Consider the following 17,809-nt stretch of genomic DNA (forward strand, 5'->3'; position numbering starts at 1 on the left):
AATCAATTGGAGATTGGAAACACAAAAGAAACAAAAATAGGAACCACCAATAGATTTGCTCATCATTTCCGCATCGCAAAACAAACAAAGAACAGGCCCAAAAAAACAAAAATCAGTGCGTGCCATCCCATATATAAATCGGAAAAAAGGAAAGAAAAAAAAAAGGAGGGTGAAATTTTGGTGAGCAGTTAAATAGTAGTTTTTCGGTCAATAAAACGGGGTGAGTGAGAAGAGAAGAACACCCGCTGCCGCGACTGTTATTAGAATACGGTTCCGTCGCTCTCGATTAAAATCGGCGGCTCTTTTGTGTTTGGCCGATTAATCTCGGCAATCTCACGACCTCCCTATTGATATAATTAGTTGATTTTCTTCCACGTGTGTTGAGTGTGTTGAGTGTTCTCCTTACCTTCCAGCTGCCAGCTTCCATTAGCTGTGCCATGGTTATCTCGTGGCCATCCAGCTCCGACTCCAGCGCCAGGTTAATCTCCTCGCAAAGCTTATCCAGCAGAGCAATGGTCAAGCCGCGCCATTCCACAATGACATCATCCGAAGTCGGGAACATGGGAGCCACTTCAATCACCTTGAGGCCAGACGTCTTGCAGTATTCGCTGTAGTTGGCCAATCCGCGGGCCATGTCAACCTCCTTAAGGGTCAAAACGCCGAGATCGACAAAGAGGCCGCCATTGCGGTACTCGGCCAGGCCAGTCAATAGCTCTGCTCCGGAAAAGTACATGTTTAGCAGGGATTGCATGGGCTGCATGAGGGAATATGCAAGCCACTGCGTCAGCTTATGAAACGGCAGGATGGATTCCCACGAATTAGGCCCGGAGGTGGGCAAGGCTTCACAGGTCCAGGCATCTCCAAGGTGGACGCCGTTGATTGCTGTTCGATAGGGCCAGATGGATTCAAGGCTTTCCATTAGAATGGTCCACAGGACTGGTAGGGGGGACGATGAGGATCGATGACATTTGTGTTGCGGGATGTGACAGCAAATAGTCTGTAAATATGGTTAGAATGGCACACCGACGTTGGGAATGTAAAGGCGAAGATTAAGACGGTTACTCACCAACCAGGTTGCCAGGGCGGCCATCAGCGCCAAAGTACTCTGGGTGCTCTGCAAGAGCTTCTGACAGCTTGACCAAAACCTCGGTTCGGCCCTCCAAGCCAACAATTTCGTTGTCAGGGTCAGACTGCATGCCCGAGGCAATCTTAGCTACCGAAAGGGCTCCCAATGCAGTCTTGTCAACTTGATGTTTGTTGGTTGGGCTTGCGGAAAATATTCCCTAGATGATGCCGAGTTAGAAATCAAGTCTTTTTTTCCAAAAAAAAAAAAAAAAAAAAAAGCATTCCAGGCTTGTCGGGTTAAAACCTACCGATTTGAACATTTCTAAGCTGGCGATTGCAATACCCTCAGAGCGCCTATAGCTTTTGCCATTGTCAGCGCTCTTATAGGTCCACGTAGTTCCAGCACCGGCATCCAGCAGTACGCTGATGAAGAAGAGGTCGACAAGGCGGCGGCAGCGCTCTGTGGTGTCGACGCTGTCAGGCCAGCTCCCCAGAAGCTCGGCGATCCGGTCTCGGCCGCCCATGCAGAAATGTTGATAGCGACCATGGCTGGGAATGTCCTGGAAAGGAGCCTCGTGGTCTCGCTGTATAGAGGCATGTCTTGTTAGTCTAAATTCGCCCGAGATATACAGATGAGGAGATGATGAGTAGCGTAATCCAATGGAAAGGCAAGTTTAGAGGCAAGCGAATCAACGAAAAGACTGTCTTGAACAGTCCACTGTCTTGCACGAGGGTGAAGAGCGCAGAGCAAGAGAAACAATTCGAGCCCAGCTTGACTATATGCCAGCCAAATAGCATATCCACCGCCCCAAGGTTTCCATCTCTCAGCAAGCAAGCAAACGTACCTTGATAAGCCCTGAAACAAAAGTCACCACGTTAGGGAACTTGTTCATATCAACATCGAAATGGACCAGCTCGTTGTCTTCGGCCTTTTCTAACAGGACCTTGGCCCTGTCTCGGATTGCACCCAAGCTTCGCAGGTAGCCGGCCGGGTCCAGCGCTGGATCCGGAGGTCGGGGCAGGTCCAGCTTGGGTATTTTGAGGGAGGGCAGCGGCGATAGAGGCGTATTGGGCGTCAACATGCTGCCAGCGGACACGCGGTTGTTGGTCAGGCCTCGGAATGTGGAAGACCCGAAGCTGGTGGTGGACTGAGACTCGAGGATGCCCGACTCTCGAGGGGACTTTTGTTTACGGGAGAAGAGACCCATGGTTGCTGATTATGCCGGGAGAGGCTTGAGTGAAGGATGGTGGTGGCAGAGTCTTGCTCGTGGGCGGATATGGTAGAGCTTGCTTCTCTCTTTTTGCGTGTATCTGCGTGTGTGATTCGATATAGAGAGGAATCGACGATGACGGACACCGGATCCGATGTATTCGGGTTTCGAATGCCAAACAAGAAGCCCCGATACGGGCAGCCGCAGAAAGATGGACCGATACAATGACTGGAGGCAAGACGAGGAGGATGAGGATGAGGATGAGGACAGGCAAAATGTGGTTGGATGGCTAAAAGGGTATCTCGTGCAAGGCAGGCAAGGTACTTGGTACTTGACAGCTGCTGGAGCTGCGAATCAACGGAACAAGGTGAGCTGAGCGTGAGAAAGTGCAGAAATCAAGAAGAGAAAAGTGATGGACAAGAGAGAGAATCAGTGTCCGGCAGAAACAGCAACGCACGAGGGTCAAGGTAACAGCCGAGGACGAGAAGAGAAGAGAAGAAATGCCAATATCGATCCCAAGCACAAGATTTTTGTTTCCCGCTGCTCTACTGTACATAAGCTCCGTAGCTCAACAGCCCAGCACCTACACGCACTACCTATTCTACACCCCCCGGCCTGGTAATTTTAGGGAACTGTCGCCGCCCAGAAGTCAGAACCCAAGAACCCCCGACTCGAGCTGCCAAAGAGCCGGAACTGGAAGGGAACGAACCCGCCCATCGCATCGGCTACAAATTGCAAGGAGAGCGGCGGGGGTGCGAAAAAAAAAAAAAAAGAGCGACCAGACCAGCATCCCATGAATCCCAGATTGGCCCCAATAGCGGTTACCAGCTGCCAGGTACGACGAGTCGGCGTCCGGGCTACAGCGACAGGGGCAGGCTGAGCTAGCAGCTAATAGCGGCACTGTGCCTGGCGTTGGAGCGTTAGCAGCCAGAGCTATCATTCATTGGTGCTGCCGCCACGATCCGGTGGAGGAGGCTGTGTGTGACTTGACAAGTGCAGCATGTCTGTAGTAAGAATGAGCCAGGTATGTTATCACTGCAGCACACCAGAAACACCACTTGGCCTGTAACAGCAGCTTTGGCATCCGTGTTGGAGCGCCACCCACTGATTGCGGCAAGGCACCTACTGCAGGACGAGCGACGAGCTCCATTCCGCCAGTGCGCGCTACCGGGGCCTCTTTTAGCACGTCGCGGCTAGCATCCCGATTTGCGATATCCGCAACCTCGTCCGTATAAAGAAGCACCGCTGTGGCTACCGTCGCCACTCGAGTCGACAGGGCGCCTAATGGCACCAGGACGTGCAAGGTCTGACGCTACAGGTCGCTAGCAGCACCCGAGCTCTGGTTAGCCCGCTGAGCTGCACGCAGTCCAAGAGCCTTATCTGCCAGCATAACGTAACGCGAACCGCATCAGTCTCGTCTTCTCTCATCCGCAGTACAGTAAGATGCCCGTGCAAGCACCTGCAGCTTATGGGGCTTGTTAGCATGTACTACACACCACGGTGGTCAGTAATGCATACAGAGCCAAAGAGCTCAATGCCGCTCTCCCCTCAGCAGTGTGCAGCAGCCATCGTCACAGGCCCCGGGACGTGCTCGTGCTCCCTGAGTCTTTGACCCGTAGCCACTTGTTTAGTGGCCTCTCGGCGTGGAGAGAAGAGCCAGCGGTGCGGGCAACGTTGGGTGGCTCCCCCAAAGACCAAAAAGACACGCCGGCCAGGGGTCGAGCATCCCGGACGCCACTTGGGCAGACTCGGACCCCTTCTCGCGCTTCCAAGCGGCTGGGGACTCGGTCCGCCCCAATGCAGACCAGCGGGGAGGGTTTGTTCCTTCAGCAGTGGCTCTTTGATTGGTTTGGCTGACCGGGATGCGATGCGATGGGACGAGGAGAAGAGGGCCAGTGCCAAGGGGCCACCATGGCATACTGCAGATACTTGTAGGTTCAGGCTGCCCGGAGAGCGTGGCGAGATGGCCTTTGCTCTGGACGGTCCCAGCGCTTGGAGAGATTCTGGGATGCTGGGGCTCTGGGACTCTGGGATTCTGGGATTCTGGGACTCTGGGCGGTGCAGTCCAAGCGCCCCTCTAGACCAAGCGCCAGGTCGCAGCTTCTAGCCCTTTCGACGGGCGGTCGTGGTGCCGATTGGCGATGGCCTGGCGATCAGCTGCGATGCACCTTTTGCCTGGAAGCGGAAGATGTAGAAAAAGCACTGGCACTGATGCACGCACTTACAGCACTGCAGACATGCACTAGGCTGAGCTGAGCATCGCAAAGCAGAGCATGGAAGTCAATGGAAGCAGCACTTCAGGTCTGCACGTGCTGATACAGCGCTGCAGGTGCCCTGAGATGCTGCTGCAGCTCTGTACCAATTCGTCCAATGTCAGCCATGCCATACAGGGAAGTGTTCATCTCATCTCTTTTCGTCTGTCTTCTCCATCTGTCCCTCGGCCGGCGACCAGTTTTGGAGCCCCCAAACACTGACACAAGACCACAAGAAGAAGAGTACTTGTAGAGTAAAGAGAGAGAATCAACGAGGGAATTGCACAAAAAAAAAAAAAAAAAAAAAAAAACACACAAGACCGAGTAATTCGCATCCCTGCCTCGGACGCTGCAGGTACGGATGTACATTCCGGAAGTGCGATGTTACCACGCGCGTGTGCTCGTACCTTGTCTCCGACGACGTACCGCCCAGGTATGCTCCTGGTACCGGCTGTCGTCGCCCACTGCACGCGCGCCGCCCACAGGGAACCGCCCAGGGACCGTGCAGCAACCCGCGGCGGCGCGGCAGTGACCTCGGAATCGCACAGGTACACGGCCCGGGCTGGGCTACCGCAGGTACCGTCGTAATCGTCATTTTATTTTCCTCGGGCTAGGCTGTCTTTGGCTGCTGCCTGTCTGCGATCCTCATCTCATCACTTGATAATTTGGCCTGCCTTGGTGCGGCTCATCCATGCTGTGGCACACGCGCGATATTGGGGGCCTTTTGTGCTGCTGCTGCTGCTGCTTCTTTGCTGTCAGGCAATCGACGTTGGATCATGCCACCCGCTTTGCACTTGGTCACTCTAGCACCAATATGCTACTACTAGTACAAGTTGTTTACCCCCGGCCAGTGGATGGCGATACTGATACAAGAGTGCCCAGGGCAAGGGCTTCTCAATCTCGACAGGCTGGGTGGCTTTGGGCGACAGAGAAGTTTTCCCGATCAGCCTTGATATTTGCCAGAGCGACCTGTCACGATACGCTGCCGTTTCAAAACGCAGAAACATCGAACCATCACTGTAACGTCTCCGCGCTTAATTGACTCGATTGAGCAGTGAGAAAACAGGAAACCGGGGCAGAGATGGCAGTCAATTGATTGCGCGGCATTGCAAGAGGCTCTCTGCAGTTGCTTCGCCGGTGCAACTTCACTTCTTGGCCATTGTTTGATACCCTTGAGCTGTGATGGGCTGCCCAATATCCACAGCGTCAAATATGGGCCCTGCCTAATCCAGGAAGACCATCCCGGGAAATGATGCCATGTTACAAACAAGACATGCTTGTTTTAGTCGCCGGTCCGGCATTGCAGCTTTCCTCTTCATATCCATTGGACTCTGGTGATGAGTTTTGAGTATTGACTACTCCTGCTACCATCGACATCATGGCCATCGTCAGCCTCATGCTCAGCCGCCTGGCCATGGCTCTTCAGAACGAGCAAACAGGCACCCAGACCAGCCCTGTCGCAGTTCGGACTCTCTCCCACAGCCCAGGCCGAAAAGAGCCATGGCGGAGCATCACACCGAGCGAACCTGTGCTTACCATACTCGACTGGTACTAGCAGGACCGCGGATATTAAACTACAAGAGCCACAGGCCACCTAGGCCGAAACAAGCAAAAGCAACGAAGCGACCTCTTCTGCTTCCTCCCATACAGTACAGAGTACTACGTGGGTACATGGCCGGCTTCTTCTCCCAGCAACCCGGAGCCCGCTCCGTGGATGGAAACGTTTAATATATGCAGATGAACCAGAATGCGACCTCACGGCCCACATGAGCAAATTCGCCGATGCTTAAACTCGATGTTGGGCGACAGACATGAAGCGAGCAGGCATACATGAGCTCCTGCACCGGGACTGGCTCTAATTCCGCGGAAGCGACACCACAGAGACTTTCTGGAACTCCGTGCAGATAGATTGATGCTCCTGTTACAGCAGTGCCAGCGTGCTACGCTGGACGGCCCATCTCATGCCAATCACTGCAAAAAGTTGACCTGTCAAGCGTTTTGGCAGCGCTGCGTCCCGTCTCCTTCAAACGTCTAGCCCAGGGGGAGGGCATTTCCCTGCCTCTTTGGTGCTGTTGCTCTCGTTCTCTGCCTTTTTCCCTATTTCCACTTTCACGTGTCTATGGACCTGTGTATACACTATACAAGTACATTGCGACGGCGAGCCATCCCGAGTCCCCGTAAGGAGAGGGGCTTGCCTTACCCACCCGGCGAAACAAATCTCGGTATCCGTTCTTTGTCAGGGCAGCTCCGCAGGGTGGGCATTCCACTCGGTAAAGCTTGAAGTGGCAGATGCTCTTCATTGGTCACTCGCTTCTCTGCAGGATTTGGGCGACTGCGAGAGAGTACGGGCTTGGCATAATCTACTCCGTGCAATTGCTAGTAGCTATATTCGCGCAATAGATGGCTACCTACTACAATGAGTACGTACTTACACAGGGGAAATGTCTTCAAGCCAACATGCAGAGAGCGGTGCTTCAACTAACACGATGCAACAAGTACAGTACGTACCTCGCGCAAATCAAGACTCATCTCTCAGCCCTTTCCCACGAGGCAAGCTTGGGGGTGATCTAGAGCGGCAAAAGTTACCGTCTGCCGCCCTCGGGACCCAGCAAACCGGCCATGGTAGCGAATAAACTCGGGGCCTGTGCGATATAGCGCGCACCATGCTCTTCTCGAAAAAAGTGAGGCTCAAACCAGGAAGGATACGCGGTAGAGTCGCAGTCGTCATTTAAAATGACGTTACACGCGGGTAGATGCCTACTGCGTGTTAGTCAGTGCGACGCAACGAGAATGGTGTACTGTAGCAATGCTACCATGCAGCATTTGATGTTCACCAGTATGTTTCAGTTCAATTCGTACCTTGCGACTCTACGAAATGAGGGTGTAGCACTACGATTGCTTCCATTCGCGCTGTACGCGCCGTACAAAATCCCGAGATGGGCGCCCATCACTCACAAGCCATCTGGTTTTTATTTTTATTTTTTTTTTATTTTTTTGAGACAATTGAAAGCATGCCGTGTGATCACATGCTGTGCCACCTCTTGCAATATCGCGGTTGATTAATTAAGATTGGCATCAGAAGTGCCGTAATGAGCTGTTGTTGGTGCATGCGCCCGTGTCTTGTGACTGTGAATTCTCGCTACCCGGGAGTTGATCCCGAATTTGCGAAATATCGCCTGCCACGTTGTACGCGAGGGCAGTTTTATGAAGCTTGTTATAAGCGACGAGTATAAATCGAACTTTTGGAGATTAATTATGTTGGTTGGGTGTGCAGCAGGGAAATGAGTTGTGTCTAATTGTGCTGGTAAGTACGTGTATTGACATAATCACATCTCCTCTGCGCAGCATACATATAGATAACACCACTAAGATCAAGGCTCTCTTGACATGGAATGCTAAAAAAGGATGCTTATTTAAACCGATCTCAAGCTTATAGTAGCAATTCTTCATGGATGACTTCAGATACACCCATCTTTTGCCTTTCAGCCGAGATCCTACCTGCTAATATTGGTGATGCGCCCGCTTTGTGTCGAAGCGACATGACAATTAAACGTCCATGGCACCGATGATGACGAGATTATTCATCAACATTCGAAAGAACAAGAACACAATAGTATTGCTATAAATAGATCTCAGATTCAAGAGCGATACCCAGTAGTTCTACATCACATCTCAAGTACAGCGGAACTCTCATCAGAGCCCTATCTAAATCTATATCTTGATGACGTACAGGCAATCTCCTACCATACAAGGGAGCGTCTTCTTCCTCCTTCTCCCGTGGTTCTAATCGCAATCTTTCATTTCGCGGAGATCAAAAACAAGATTTGATATGATATAAACACCAATCTCCAAAATGGGATATTTGGAGAGAGGACAGCAACTGATGGCTGCTTATGATGATGCCAGAAGGTCGTTAATCTGGACCGCTGCCGAGAATGGCAAGGAAATTGAGCTTCTTTGATAATTCATTGGCAGTGGTTTAAATAGGTAGCAACCCGTATTTTTTTTTTTTTCTATTTTTGGGTAACATAGCCTTTGGGTTCTATTTAAAGGGTGCGCTGATTGCATACGAGGATGGGATGTCACTGGATATGTCACCGCTGAATATGCCGATTGAATGATGCCGATGCGTCAATAACGCATTTGAAGTGCCATGTAGACTTCAACAAACTCATGATTCGGTAGTGCTCTTGGCTGGATTTGAGCTTCAAACAACGCAACGCCGCTTCTTGCCTGCTACAATTAATCACGGAAAATGATATAACATCTGTACACTCCGCGTCATGTACGTCCTTGTCTGGTTCCTGAATCTCCCCTGGAATAATCTCATTTTTCTAGGATTCTTTGAATACACTAAAGGGACGCTCATTCACAGCATTTTTAACCCTCCCCAAGGTCATCAGCTACGACAGCCTTTCCAACTTTGCCGGAGCCCACATTCTACGCATCAGTTTTCACTGCATTCTTAACTCTGTCCGAGGCCTTCAACTGTGACTGATAAGGTCACTCACTTGATTGGCTGTTAGCGACTTTATATTTACCTATTCTGCCCTTTTTTTTGCGGTTTTTTTTTTATCTGCCGCCACACGATTACTGCATGTGGTGTGCATCGAATGACTTCAATAATTTTCACAACATTTTGAACACTGCCAGCTGCCGTCAACTATGATAGATAGTCACTTGATTCCCTAGCAATTTCACATTAACCCCCTTTATCCCCAAAGTTCCCGAAGTCCCCGAATTCCTTAGTTATTTAGGGGCCATTTGTCCCTTCTTTCACAGCATTCGGGAAGATGTCAGGCTGTATCTATCGATAAACTGGATAGCATAATTTGCCGCCTCTTCATAGAAGAGACAGACATATATCGATAAATATCCTCCGTCAACAATGTGGATTTGCGCATTCACGACATTCGTGCAAAATTTCTAACATCTGTATTCATCAGTGAGCAGTGAACCATCTAATGCAACACTTGTGGCTATACAGAGTATAAACCATTATATTAGCCAATCATACCTCATGTTTAAACATCGCCCAAAGAATTCAACTCCTACATCTCATTGTCTCAATGCCCCTTTTACGGGGAGGCGACTCATCCAAGGCAACTGACGATATATCCCTTGGCAAGGGCATCAGCAAGATGTTGCTAATTTCTGTTCAAGGCATTAACAGCCATTATACAGAGTCGAGACACACACAGACTGCGATGAGAATACTACGAGTGCAACCATGTCTGATTCAAGGAGTCACCAATGTGGCGTGTTTCTTTTGAGCTTTTATTAATGGATACATCTGTTACTTGGCGATAATTGCAGCATATACTCCGAATGAGATCCATAGCCATCATCCAAACACGACTCGGTTCCCAAAAAGAAAAAAAAAAAGAATACCAATCTGCGCACTCAATATTATTAGCGAAATCAGCAAAATGTCACGAGGAGGAATGTTGCTCACCTGATTAAACTTGCTACCCCTTTCCTCCACAATTAAAGAGCCGGGCCTGCCCCTGGTCCTCGGCTCTGCATTTCGCCCCAATTATGTTGCGCCCGCAGTTATACTTTTCCCTTATGCATCTTTTCCATGCGAGAAGGAGGGTGGATTACGCGATGAGATCTGCGACGTTCATCGGCATCTCGTCAATTTGAGTTGAGTAGTACACTGAATCATGCATGTTAGTTGCCTGTCAAATGGAATATGTGGGGAGCTTCTGGAACGTACACTCAATGTCTCGGAGGATGCGAACGTCCTCTGTAGTCACAAAGTTGATGGCAACACCCTTGCGACCAAATCGTCCGCTACGACCAATTCGGTGGATGTAGTTCTCTCGGTTGCTTGGTAAGTCGTAGTTGATGACCAGACTGACTTGCTGAACGTCGATGCCACGTGCCCAAACATCTGTCGAAATGAGCACTCGGCTGTTACCCTGTCGGAAATCTTGCATAATGCTATCACGCTCCTTTTGCGGCATATCACCATGCATGGAGCTAACAGTAAAATTCGCCTCGCGCATCTTGTCTGTGAGCCAGTCAACCTTCCGGCGAGTGTTGCAGAAGATGACGGCTTGGGTAATAGTGAGCGTATCATAAAGATCGCACAACGTGTCGAATTTCCAGTCTTCCTTCTCCACAGCGATAAAGTATTGTTTCAAACCTTCGAGCGTAAGTTCGTCACGCTTGACAAGAATTCGGACGGGATCGGTCATGAATTTGGTGGTCATGTCGAGCACATCGTAGGGCAGGGTGGCACTGACGACCACGACCTGGGTCGCGGGTGGTAGGTAACGGTAGACATCGTAGATCTGCTCTCGGAATCCCTTGTTGAGGAGCTCGTCTGCTTCATCCAGAATCAGCATCTTGATGTGCCTCGTTCTGAGATGGCGTCGTCGAATCATATCCGCAACTCGTCCTGGTGTGCCTGATACAATGTGCTGGCCGTAATCCAATTTTCGAATATCCTCTCCAACATTTGTGCCTCCGATACAAGCGTGGCATTGCACATTCATGTAATCGCCCAAAGCCATGACAACCGACTGGATCTGGGTAGCCAATTCTCGAGTGGGGGACAGAACAAGGGCCTGAGTCTCGCGCACGGCCGTGTCAATAACTTGCAGCATGCTGATCGAGAAGGTGGCCGTTTTTCCGGTACCAGACTGGGCCTGTGCGATGGTGTCGCGTCCTTTGCAGATCTGGACAATGGCTCGCGACTGAACGGCGGATGGTGATTCGTAACCGTAAGCGTAAATGCCGCGAAGGAGGTTCTCTGGGGGTTTCTCGTCAGCGCGATTTCAAATGGGCGATACAATGCCCGCAATGCTGGCAGTAGCAGTAGCAGTAGGTCAGTTACCTTTCAGCGACATTGCCTCAAAGGTCGGATGCACCGTCACCTCTTTGGAGGTGGAAAACTCCATCCTCTCATCCGCCTTGCGGTCAATTCCTCCAGCGCCTTCAGCCATGATGCAGATGTGTGTAATTTTGGGGAGAAGGATACGATATGTCGCTGGTCCTGTCGGCAGCTTTGGGATGAAGTCAGGTTAGCAGTTGGGGAATCTGGGCTCTAAAACTTTGGCTCGATCGATAACGATTCTAGCGGCGGCAATACTCCGGCAATACTGATAAGCCACTTTTGCCCCAGCTCTCCAAAACGCGACCAGCTCTGGTGTTTTTTTATGGAGTCATCAAACGCTACCAACCCAACTGTCTGATATCTTGATTGGAAGCGATTTCCTCTTGATATTGCGCCTGCTTCTTCTCTTTCTTATCGCTTATCTCTCTAAGCGTCGGTCGGATACAAAATGTTGGTGTTAGAAGAACAGAGATACATTCACGAGGACCTGGAGCGCCTCGAACAGGGCATCGCAGATCGCATCCGTGAGGACCCCAAGCATGTGAGTTCTCCCAACCCGCTCCTTCATTTCTTACATTGCTAATGATGTATCCCGGTGCAGATCCGCGATAGACTCAATCGCGATCACGAAGTCGCACAGCTATTAGACCAGATCCAAGCACAGTCCCAAAACCTACTCAACATCTACAAAGACGAATCCGGCAACAGGGCACAAGAGATCCAGCAGATTGGCAGTGGAGACCCCTTCGAAGAGTTTTATCGCCAGTGGAAGGATGTTCGAGACCATCACGCAAGATACCCCAACGAGCAAGCAGAGAACTCCGAGCAGCGGTACAAGTTATCAAGACATGGCGATCCATCAGAACCATTGCCGTCCATTGTCGACTCTCTTTTCTCCGGAGAAGAGGCTTATGGAAGATTCTTTGATCTGAATACCTGCCACGAAGCCTTTTTAAATCTGCCAAACGTAAAACGTTTGACGTATCTGCAGTATCTGGAGCTGTTTGACAACTTTGCCCCTGGCTTCGCAGGCGTTAAGCGAAACGAGAAGCTGACAGATCAATATTTCCAATATGTTGGTGATCTGAGTGGCTATCTTGAGTCATTCATGAGACGAACTCGACCTCTGGAGAACGTGGACAAGATTATGCAGACTTTCGACCAGGAATTCGAAGAGGTTTGGACCAAGGACGAAGTAGAGGGATGGAGTCTAGAGCAGGGAGCGTCGAATCCAGCCAAACAGCGAACGGGAGATGCTATATGGTGCGACGACTGCGAGAAAGAATTCAGCAACGAAAACGTCTACAAGAACCATCTCACGGGACGAAAGCACATCAAGGCTGCCGAGCAGCGAAGCCGACGGCAAGAAGAGTCTAAACCAGAAGCAAATAGATCTGGTAAAGGGACCGTTTCTGCGACCAGGCTAAAGGAGCGAGCCGTGGCAGAACGCGAATTTAGGGTCAAACGATTGGCCGGCGCCATGAGCACTGAGCGAAGCGATACTCGTGTCAACGTTGAGCGTAAACAGGGCATGACAGAAAGAGAACGCCAGCAGGAGCTAGAGAACCTCCTCAACGTGACTGAGACCCGACATGAGCCAACAGAAGAGGCCGACGGCGAAGGGGAAGACGGCGAGGAAAAGATTTACAATCCTCTCAAACTCCCCTTGGCATGGGATGGAAAACCCATTCCCTTTTGGCTGTATCGATTACATGGATTGGGTGTGGAATTCCCCTGTGAGATTTGTGGAAATTTCGTCTACATGGGCAGGCGTGCCTTTGACAAGCATTTCAACGAGGCACGCCACGTATATGGTCTGAAGTGTCTGGGCATTGCCAACACCAGCTTATTCAGGGACATCACGGGTATTGACGAGGCGATGAGATTGTGGGAGAAGATCCAGAAGGAAAAGAGGAGGGGCAAGATTGATGACGGCAGCGTCGTGCAGATGGAGGATGGCGAGGGAAATGTCATGCCGGAAAAGGTCTACTACGATTTACAGAAGCAGGGTCTGCTATAAGTTTTACATTTTTAAAGGTTTACATATTTAATCATTGGGGGGTTTGCGCGGAATACAATTCGGGATGAAAGGGACAAATTGTTCGGAATACATATTCTTGACAATTATCTAGCTACGTATTGGGAAAATGCTGTCTACCTATAAGGCATATGCTGGCTGCTAGCCGTAAGCAAAGTTTTTTTTTTTCTTCTACGTTGATCTGGACCTTGACTCTCCTCAGGACCCTTAGCTATTCAGAGGAGATTTTGTGCATCTGTTTTTTTTTTAAAAAAAAAAAAAAAATTTTTATTTATTTATTTATACAACTCCATATACTCTACCTGTTTGTGATATGCTATCGTAGAAAGTGTCAAGTGTCGCAGTTCTACTTTGTGACCATCAAAATCGTGCCCATAGTAAGATCCGCGTCTCTGTCAAAAGTGGCTTAGTGTCTACCCTCTGAGCGCGCTTTCATCATTAAACCTCCGATTTCTTTATCGTCGAATCGCGCTTTGCTTCTTTTACTGATCAATGCAAAAAAGGATACGTACAATCTTATATTGGAAAGGTGTCATTTCTCTTTAGAATTCGGAGCCTCTAAATCCTTGTACAAATCAACCACAGTATGCAAAAACAGTGTTTCGACCTGGATCCCCTTGGCGACGTGCTGCTGACCCTCCGATGCCCAAATCAATTGGATCTCAGCTGGCGCTCACTGATATTTGCCAAACCCCGAAAATCAGCTGAAGGAAGCGACGAGTCTGAATCTAGGCCCAAGTCTAACGCGCCTACGGCTAGCGTGGACGAACCCAATGCGCACGAGTAAGTAGTCCAACCAATTGCTTATGACGGCAATGGCCTTGTGAAATCGATATCGAATGAGTAGTTACTTGCAATTGAGCTTTATACTGATGAATGAATGAAACTAGCGAAACCGAAGATGTGCAATTTTTGCTTTCTTCGCGGCACTTGAGTCTCGCGTCGCCTGTCTTTGGTACGATGCTATCTGGAGGCTGGAAAGAGAGCACTGTTCTCATTGAGCGGCCTAGGAAAATTGCCAGATTAGAAAATAGTTACACAACCAATTCAGAATCGCAACCGCGCCATCAAATCACAGCAACGGAGTGGAATACAGAGGCGTTTCTCCTCCTGATGAATATTATCCACGGTCATCATAGGAAGGTGCCGCAGAAGGTTGACCTAGAGACACTGGCACATTTCTCTATCCTTGTCGACTATTACAAGTGTCAGGAAATAACCGAAGTTTTTGCCCGTATTTGGATAGAGAAGCTCGCCCCTTCCTTGCCAAGAAGCCACTGTCCACCGTCTATGATTTGGATCTTCGTGTCATGGGTCTTTTCGAACGCCTCCATATTCGAAAAGATGACGGAACTAGCATTGAAAGGAAGCCAAGGTCCGCTGGAAACTTTGTGTTTGCCGCTGCCGTCAGTAGTATTAGGTAGGTATATTGCCATAGCATACCTACCTACCTAGTAGGTATATTGTGAGGATTAGAGCTAACTTATGGTACAGATGCCTTTGAGGAGAAGAGAACAAGCTCGCTGCAGAAAATGATGCACGCCGTAGACGAATTCCGGAACGGCCTGCTCAACAGCAGCATAGGCTGCGACTTAGCTTGCACGTGTATGCTTCTCGGCGCGCTCATCAAACAATCGGACCGCCTCATACATGGCCAGCATGTTCAACGAAGCATCAAGCAGGTTAAGTTAGATTTCCAGGGGTTTGAAACGCCAGCCTGGGGTTCCCTTGATTCTCGCGGCCGTGCAACTCGGCACGATTGCAGCATAGCAAGCCAGCTTATGCCAGCAGTTGATAAGGTTTGGTATAATTTGAAGGGTCTGAAATCGGATGATTACCGTGTTCAAAAGGAAAATGAAGTTCCCAAGGTCTAGAGAGGATATGGGAGCACCCTTGGGGTACATTTACGTACTGCATTCTGTATCTATACTGATGCAATCAAAGCGTGCCTAATTTTAATTATATCTAGGTAGCTACGAATATTTGAGTTTAAATTTCTTAGCATTTACATACTAAATTCCAATGTTCTGAGATATCAAAAGCTCGCTCATCTTGAGTAGTAGTACCTCTTATGTCGGGAACAATTGTGCTTAGTCATCGTCATTCAGCCATTGCTAAAACAAACACTTGGGACCGCGTTTATCAACATCTTTTACCCTACACAGACATGACATACCCGAAATCGGTGCTTATCGAGAAATCGTTCTGAATCTCATATAGTAACAAAGGAATAGGCATGTCAAGTCTGGCCAAGCCTCTGCCTGCTCTGTATGCTGTTTACGTTTTGCGCTCCACGGTGAGAAGCAAATCGATATACGTGGGATCCACGCCAAATCCACCAAGGCGGCTCAAACAACACAATGGTGAGGCCAAAGGCGGTGCGGTGCGGACATCGCGCGAGAGTCTGCGGCCCTGGGAGATGATTGTGCTTGTCACTGGATTCCCGAGCTCGGTAGCAGCCTTGAAGTTTGAGTAGGTTTTTGCAACGCCGGATAACCTTACCCTGCATCTCCTGGGGTTGCCTCAGATACTGATACTCAGTTTACAAGATGGGCGTTGAACAACCCGCACCTTACGCTCCATATACCAAAAGAAGATCGCATTACAGTGGCTACGCGGCGGAAAAAGAATGGCATGCCAGCACGATCACCGCATTCTCTTGACTCTATTATTCCTAATATCCACCTCCTTACTAGCGTACCAAGCTTCGCAAGATGGCCATTGAACGTGCACTTCTTTAGCAAAGACGCTCACGAAGCCTGGATAGACCGGGTAGAAACAAGCAAGACGGCTGTTCGAGCCGGACTGGAGATATTCAGCGACTTTGGTCCATCTGCCGCCGACCTTTCGACGACATCATGGGGGATTCACTCTTTGCCTCTGGATTACTGGCCGATGAAGGAGTACATCGAAAAGGCACATAATGTGGTATCATTCGAAAGACAGGGCAAATGCATCCACTGCCACGAGGAAATGGAGCCTGACCAAGCTTTATACGCAATGTGCCCCAATGATGGCTGCGAGGCAATGGGGCACCTCGACTGCTGGAGCAAGCGTGCTTTGGCTAGCGATGACGACCCCGAGGCCATTCTACCAAACAGCTGCGAATGCCCATCATGCAGAGGCAATATTCGATGGGGAGACATGATCAAAGAACTGAGTCTCCGGACACGCGGAGCTGGCGAGGTGGAGAAGCTGCTGAAGAAGAAGAGACGGCTGGCGGCAAAGGAAGCATGATAGAGCCAATGGGAGGTTTTCCGGAGCTTCTTTGAGCTGGGCGTTGATGGTTTAAAGTATAGATTTTGGGTTGCGTGGATTTTGGACTATCTGGCATCCTTTTTGACAGCAGCTGATATTGGAGAAGCCATTGACGTACACATTGCATGGAAACGTGGAGGTGCCTGATGATCATTCATCGCCGGGGATTCCCTGAACCATGATCCAAGCATGATTTGCGCTTCGCTTGCGCCTCGAAGGAGGCTCAAGGCTTGATGGTGGGGGTGATGACGGCACAATGGCAGTGGGGGATTTTTTTCATCTTGCGCCTCAAAGTCGCAGATCGCGGGTTCGGTAATCTGGGCTCGGAACAATGAAAGAAACAGGCAAGGCGCGTGCAAAAGCCGCATTCACGAGACACGAGGCCTCCTTTAATTGCTCTGGTGCATTTGGTGTAGTAGGGAGTAATATAGATGCCATCAAGTAGGTAGTACGTGGATTTAGGCCCATGCGCTGCAACTGGCACCATGACTGTATTTACAGTCGCACGAACCGAGTGCTACCGCTTTAGCAAGCTCTTATTCTGCTTTACAACTGTCATTTATTACATGGTATTCATCACCTTTTCTTTTCCTCATTAGCCAGCATGTCTCATCGAAATGATCCTTCTGCATGAGGCTGCTGCGCCAGCTACGGGCTGTGGACACGGCCGTTCAACTTCATCGACGCCTGATTGGCTCGGTAGCTGCCCACCATGGGTCTGACCCTTGTCGGTGCAACCACTCATATCAGATTTGTCTCTCTAGCTGAGGAGGGAGGAGATTATGGGCGCAGCGTGGTCAGCGGCAGCAGACTAGCCGGAGCATATTGGCCTGTATGAGCATGAGAGAGCAGGAGTGTGCGCAGTACGATGTCGGTACTGCTGGGAATAAATGCCAGGTTAAATCGAATGACGGGCATTTGTGATTAATTATCTGCGGGCGCGACAATGATTTTCCGTGTCTTTTTCCATGTCCTGTTTTATAGCGGAAAAGCGCCCCTTGCTGATGGGCTTTTCTTTTCGAATACCGAAGGATTTGACGGCTGACTCGACACACGACCGACGTGCTTCCGGAAATTCGGTATTGTGTCGCTCGGATCAGCATCTGGATTGCTGTGCCGCCCCTATTGCCCTAGCCAGCTC

At 49.9% G+C, this 17,809-nt stretch overlaps 6 protein-coding genes across 6 annotated transcripts; 3 read left to right on the forward strand and 3 right to left on the reverse strand.

The window, feature by feature from the left end:
* Positions 1 to 260: 260 nt before the first annotated feature.
* Positions 261 to 760, reverse strand: TrAtP1_011717 (uncharacterized protein; the record flags this gene model as incomplete). Its single annotated transcript, XM_066115230.1, has 2 exons — positions 261 to 344; positions 407 to 760. The coding sequence occupies 2 exons, from the start codon at positions 758 to 760 to the stop codon at positions 261 to 263; spliced, it is 438 nt and encodes a 145-aa protein (XP_065971328.1).
* A 145-nt stretch (positions 761 to 905) lies between these two features.
* On the reverse strand, positions 906 to 2,273 carry TrAtP1_011718 (uncharacterized protein; the record flags this gene model as incomplete). Its single annotated transcript, XM_014084802.2, has 4 exons — positions 906 to 997; positions 1,067 to 1,283; positions 1,374 to 1,649; positions 1,911 to 2,273. The coding sequence occupies 4 exons, from the start codon at positions 2,271 to 2,273 to the stop codon at positions 906 to 908; spliced, it is 948 nt and encodes a 315-aa protein (XP_013940277.2).
* A 7,471-nt stretch (positions 2,274 to 9,744) lies between these two features.
* On the reverse strand, positions 9,745 to 11,559 carry TrAtP1_011719 (uncharacterized protein). The gene is made up of 4 exons (XM_014084804.2): positions 11,373 to 11,559; positions 10,248 to 11,288; positions 9,984 to 10,187; positions 9,745 to 9,923 (listed from the first exon to the last, which is right to left on the reverse strand). Exons 1-3 carry the CDS (start codon positions 11,479 to 11,481, stop codon positions 10,129 to 10,131), a joined length of 1,209 nt encoding a protein of 402 aa, XP_013940279.1. The 5' UTR covers positions 11,482 to 11,559; the 3' UTR covers positions 9,745 to 9,923; positions 9,984 to 10,128.
* A 154-nt stretch (positions 11,560 to 11,713) lies between these two features.
* Positions 11,714 to 13,657, forward strand: TrAtP1_011720 (uncharacterized protein). The gene is made up of 2 exons (XM_014084805.2): positions 11,714 to 11,913; positions 11,974 to 13,657. The coding sequence occupies exons 1-2, from the start codon at positions 11,821 to 11,823 to the stop codon at positions 13,390 to 13,392; spliced, it is 1,512 nt and encodes a 503-aa protein (XP_013940280.2). The 5' UTR covers positions 11,714 to 11,820; the 3' UTR covers positions 13,393 to 13,657.
* Positions 13,658 to 13,858: 201 nt separating this feature from the next.
* TrAtP1_011721 (uncharacterized protein) lies at positions 13,859 to 15,451 on the forward strand. Its single transcript, XM_014084806.2, has 3 exons — positions 13,859 to 14,193; positions 14,301 to 14,830; positions 14,905 to 15,451. The coding sequence occupies exons 1-3, from the start codon at positions 13,997 to 13,999 to the stop codon at positions 15,282 to 15,284; spliced, it is 1,107 nt and encodes a 368-aa protein (XP_013940281.2). The 5' UTR covers positions 13,859 to 13,996; the 3' UTR covers positions 15,285 to 15,451.
* Positions 15,452 to 15,646: 195 nt separating this feature from the next.
* Positions 15,647 to 16,647, forward strand: TrAtP1_011722 (uncharacterized protein; the record flags this gene model as incomplete). Its single annotated transcript, XM_014083215.2, has 2 exons — positions 15,647 to 15,882; positions 15,960 to 16,647. The coding sequence occupies 2 exons, from the start codon at positions 15,647 to 15,649 to the stop codon at positions 16,645 to 16,647; spliced, it is 924 nt and encodes a 307-aa protein (XP_013938690.2).
* Between the last annotated feature and the right edge of the window lie 1,162 nt (positions 16,648 to 17,809).

This window comes from Trichoderma atroviride, chromosome 6 (assembly GCF_020647795.1).
Source record: "Trichoderma atroviride chromosome 6, complete sequence".
NCBI lineage: Eukaryota > Fungi > Ascomycota > Sordariomycetes > Hypocreales > Hypocreaceae > Trichoderma > Trichoderma atroviride.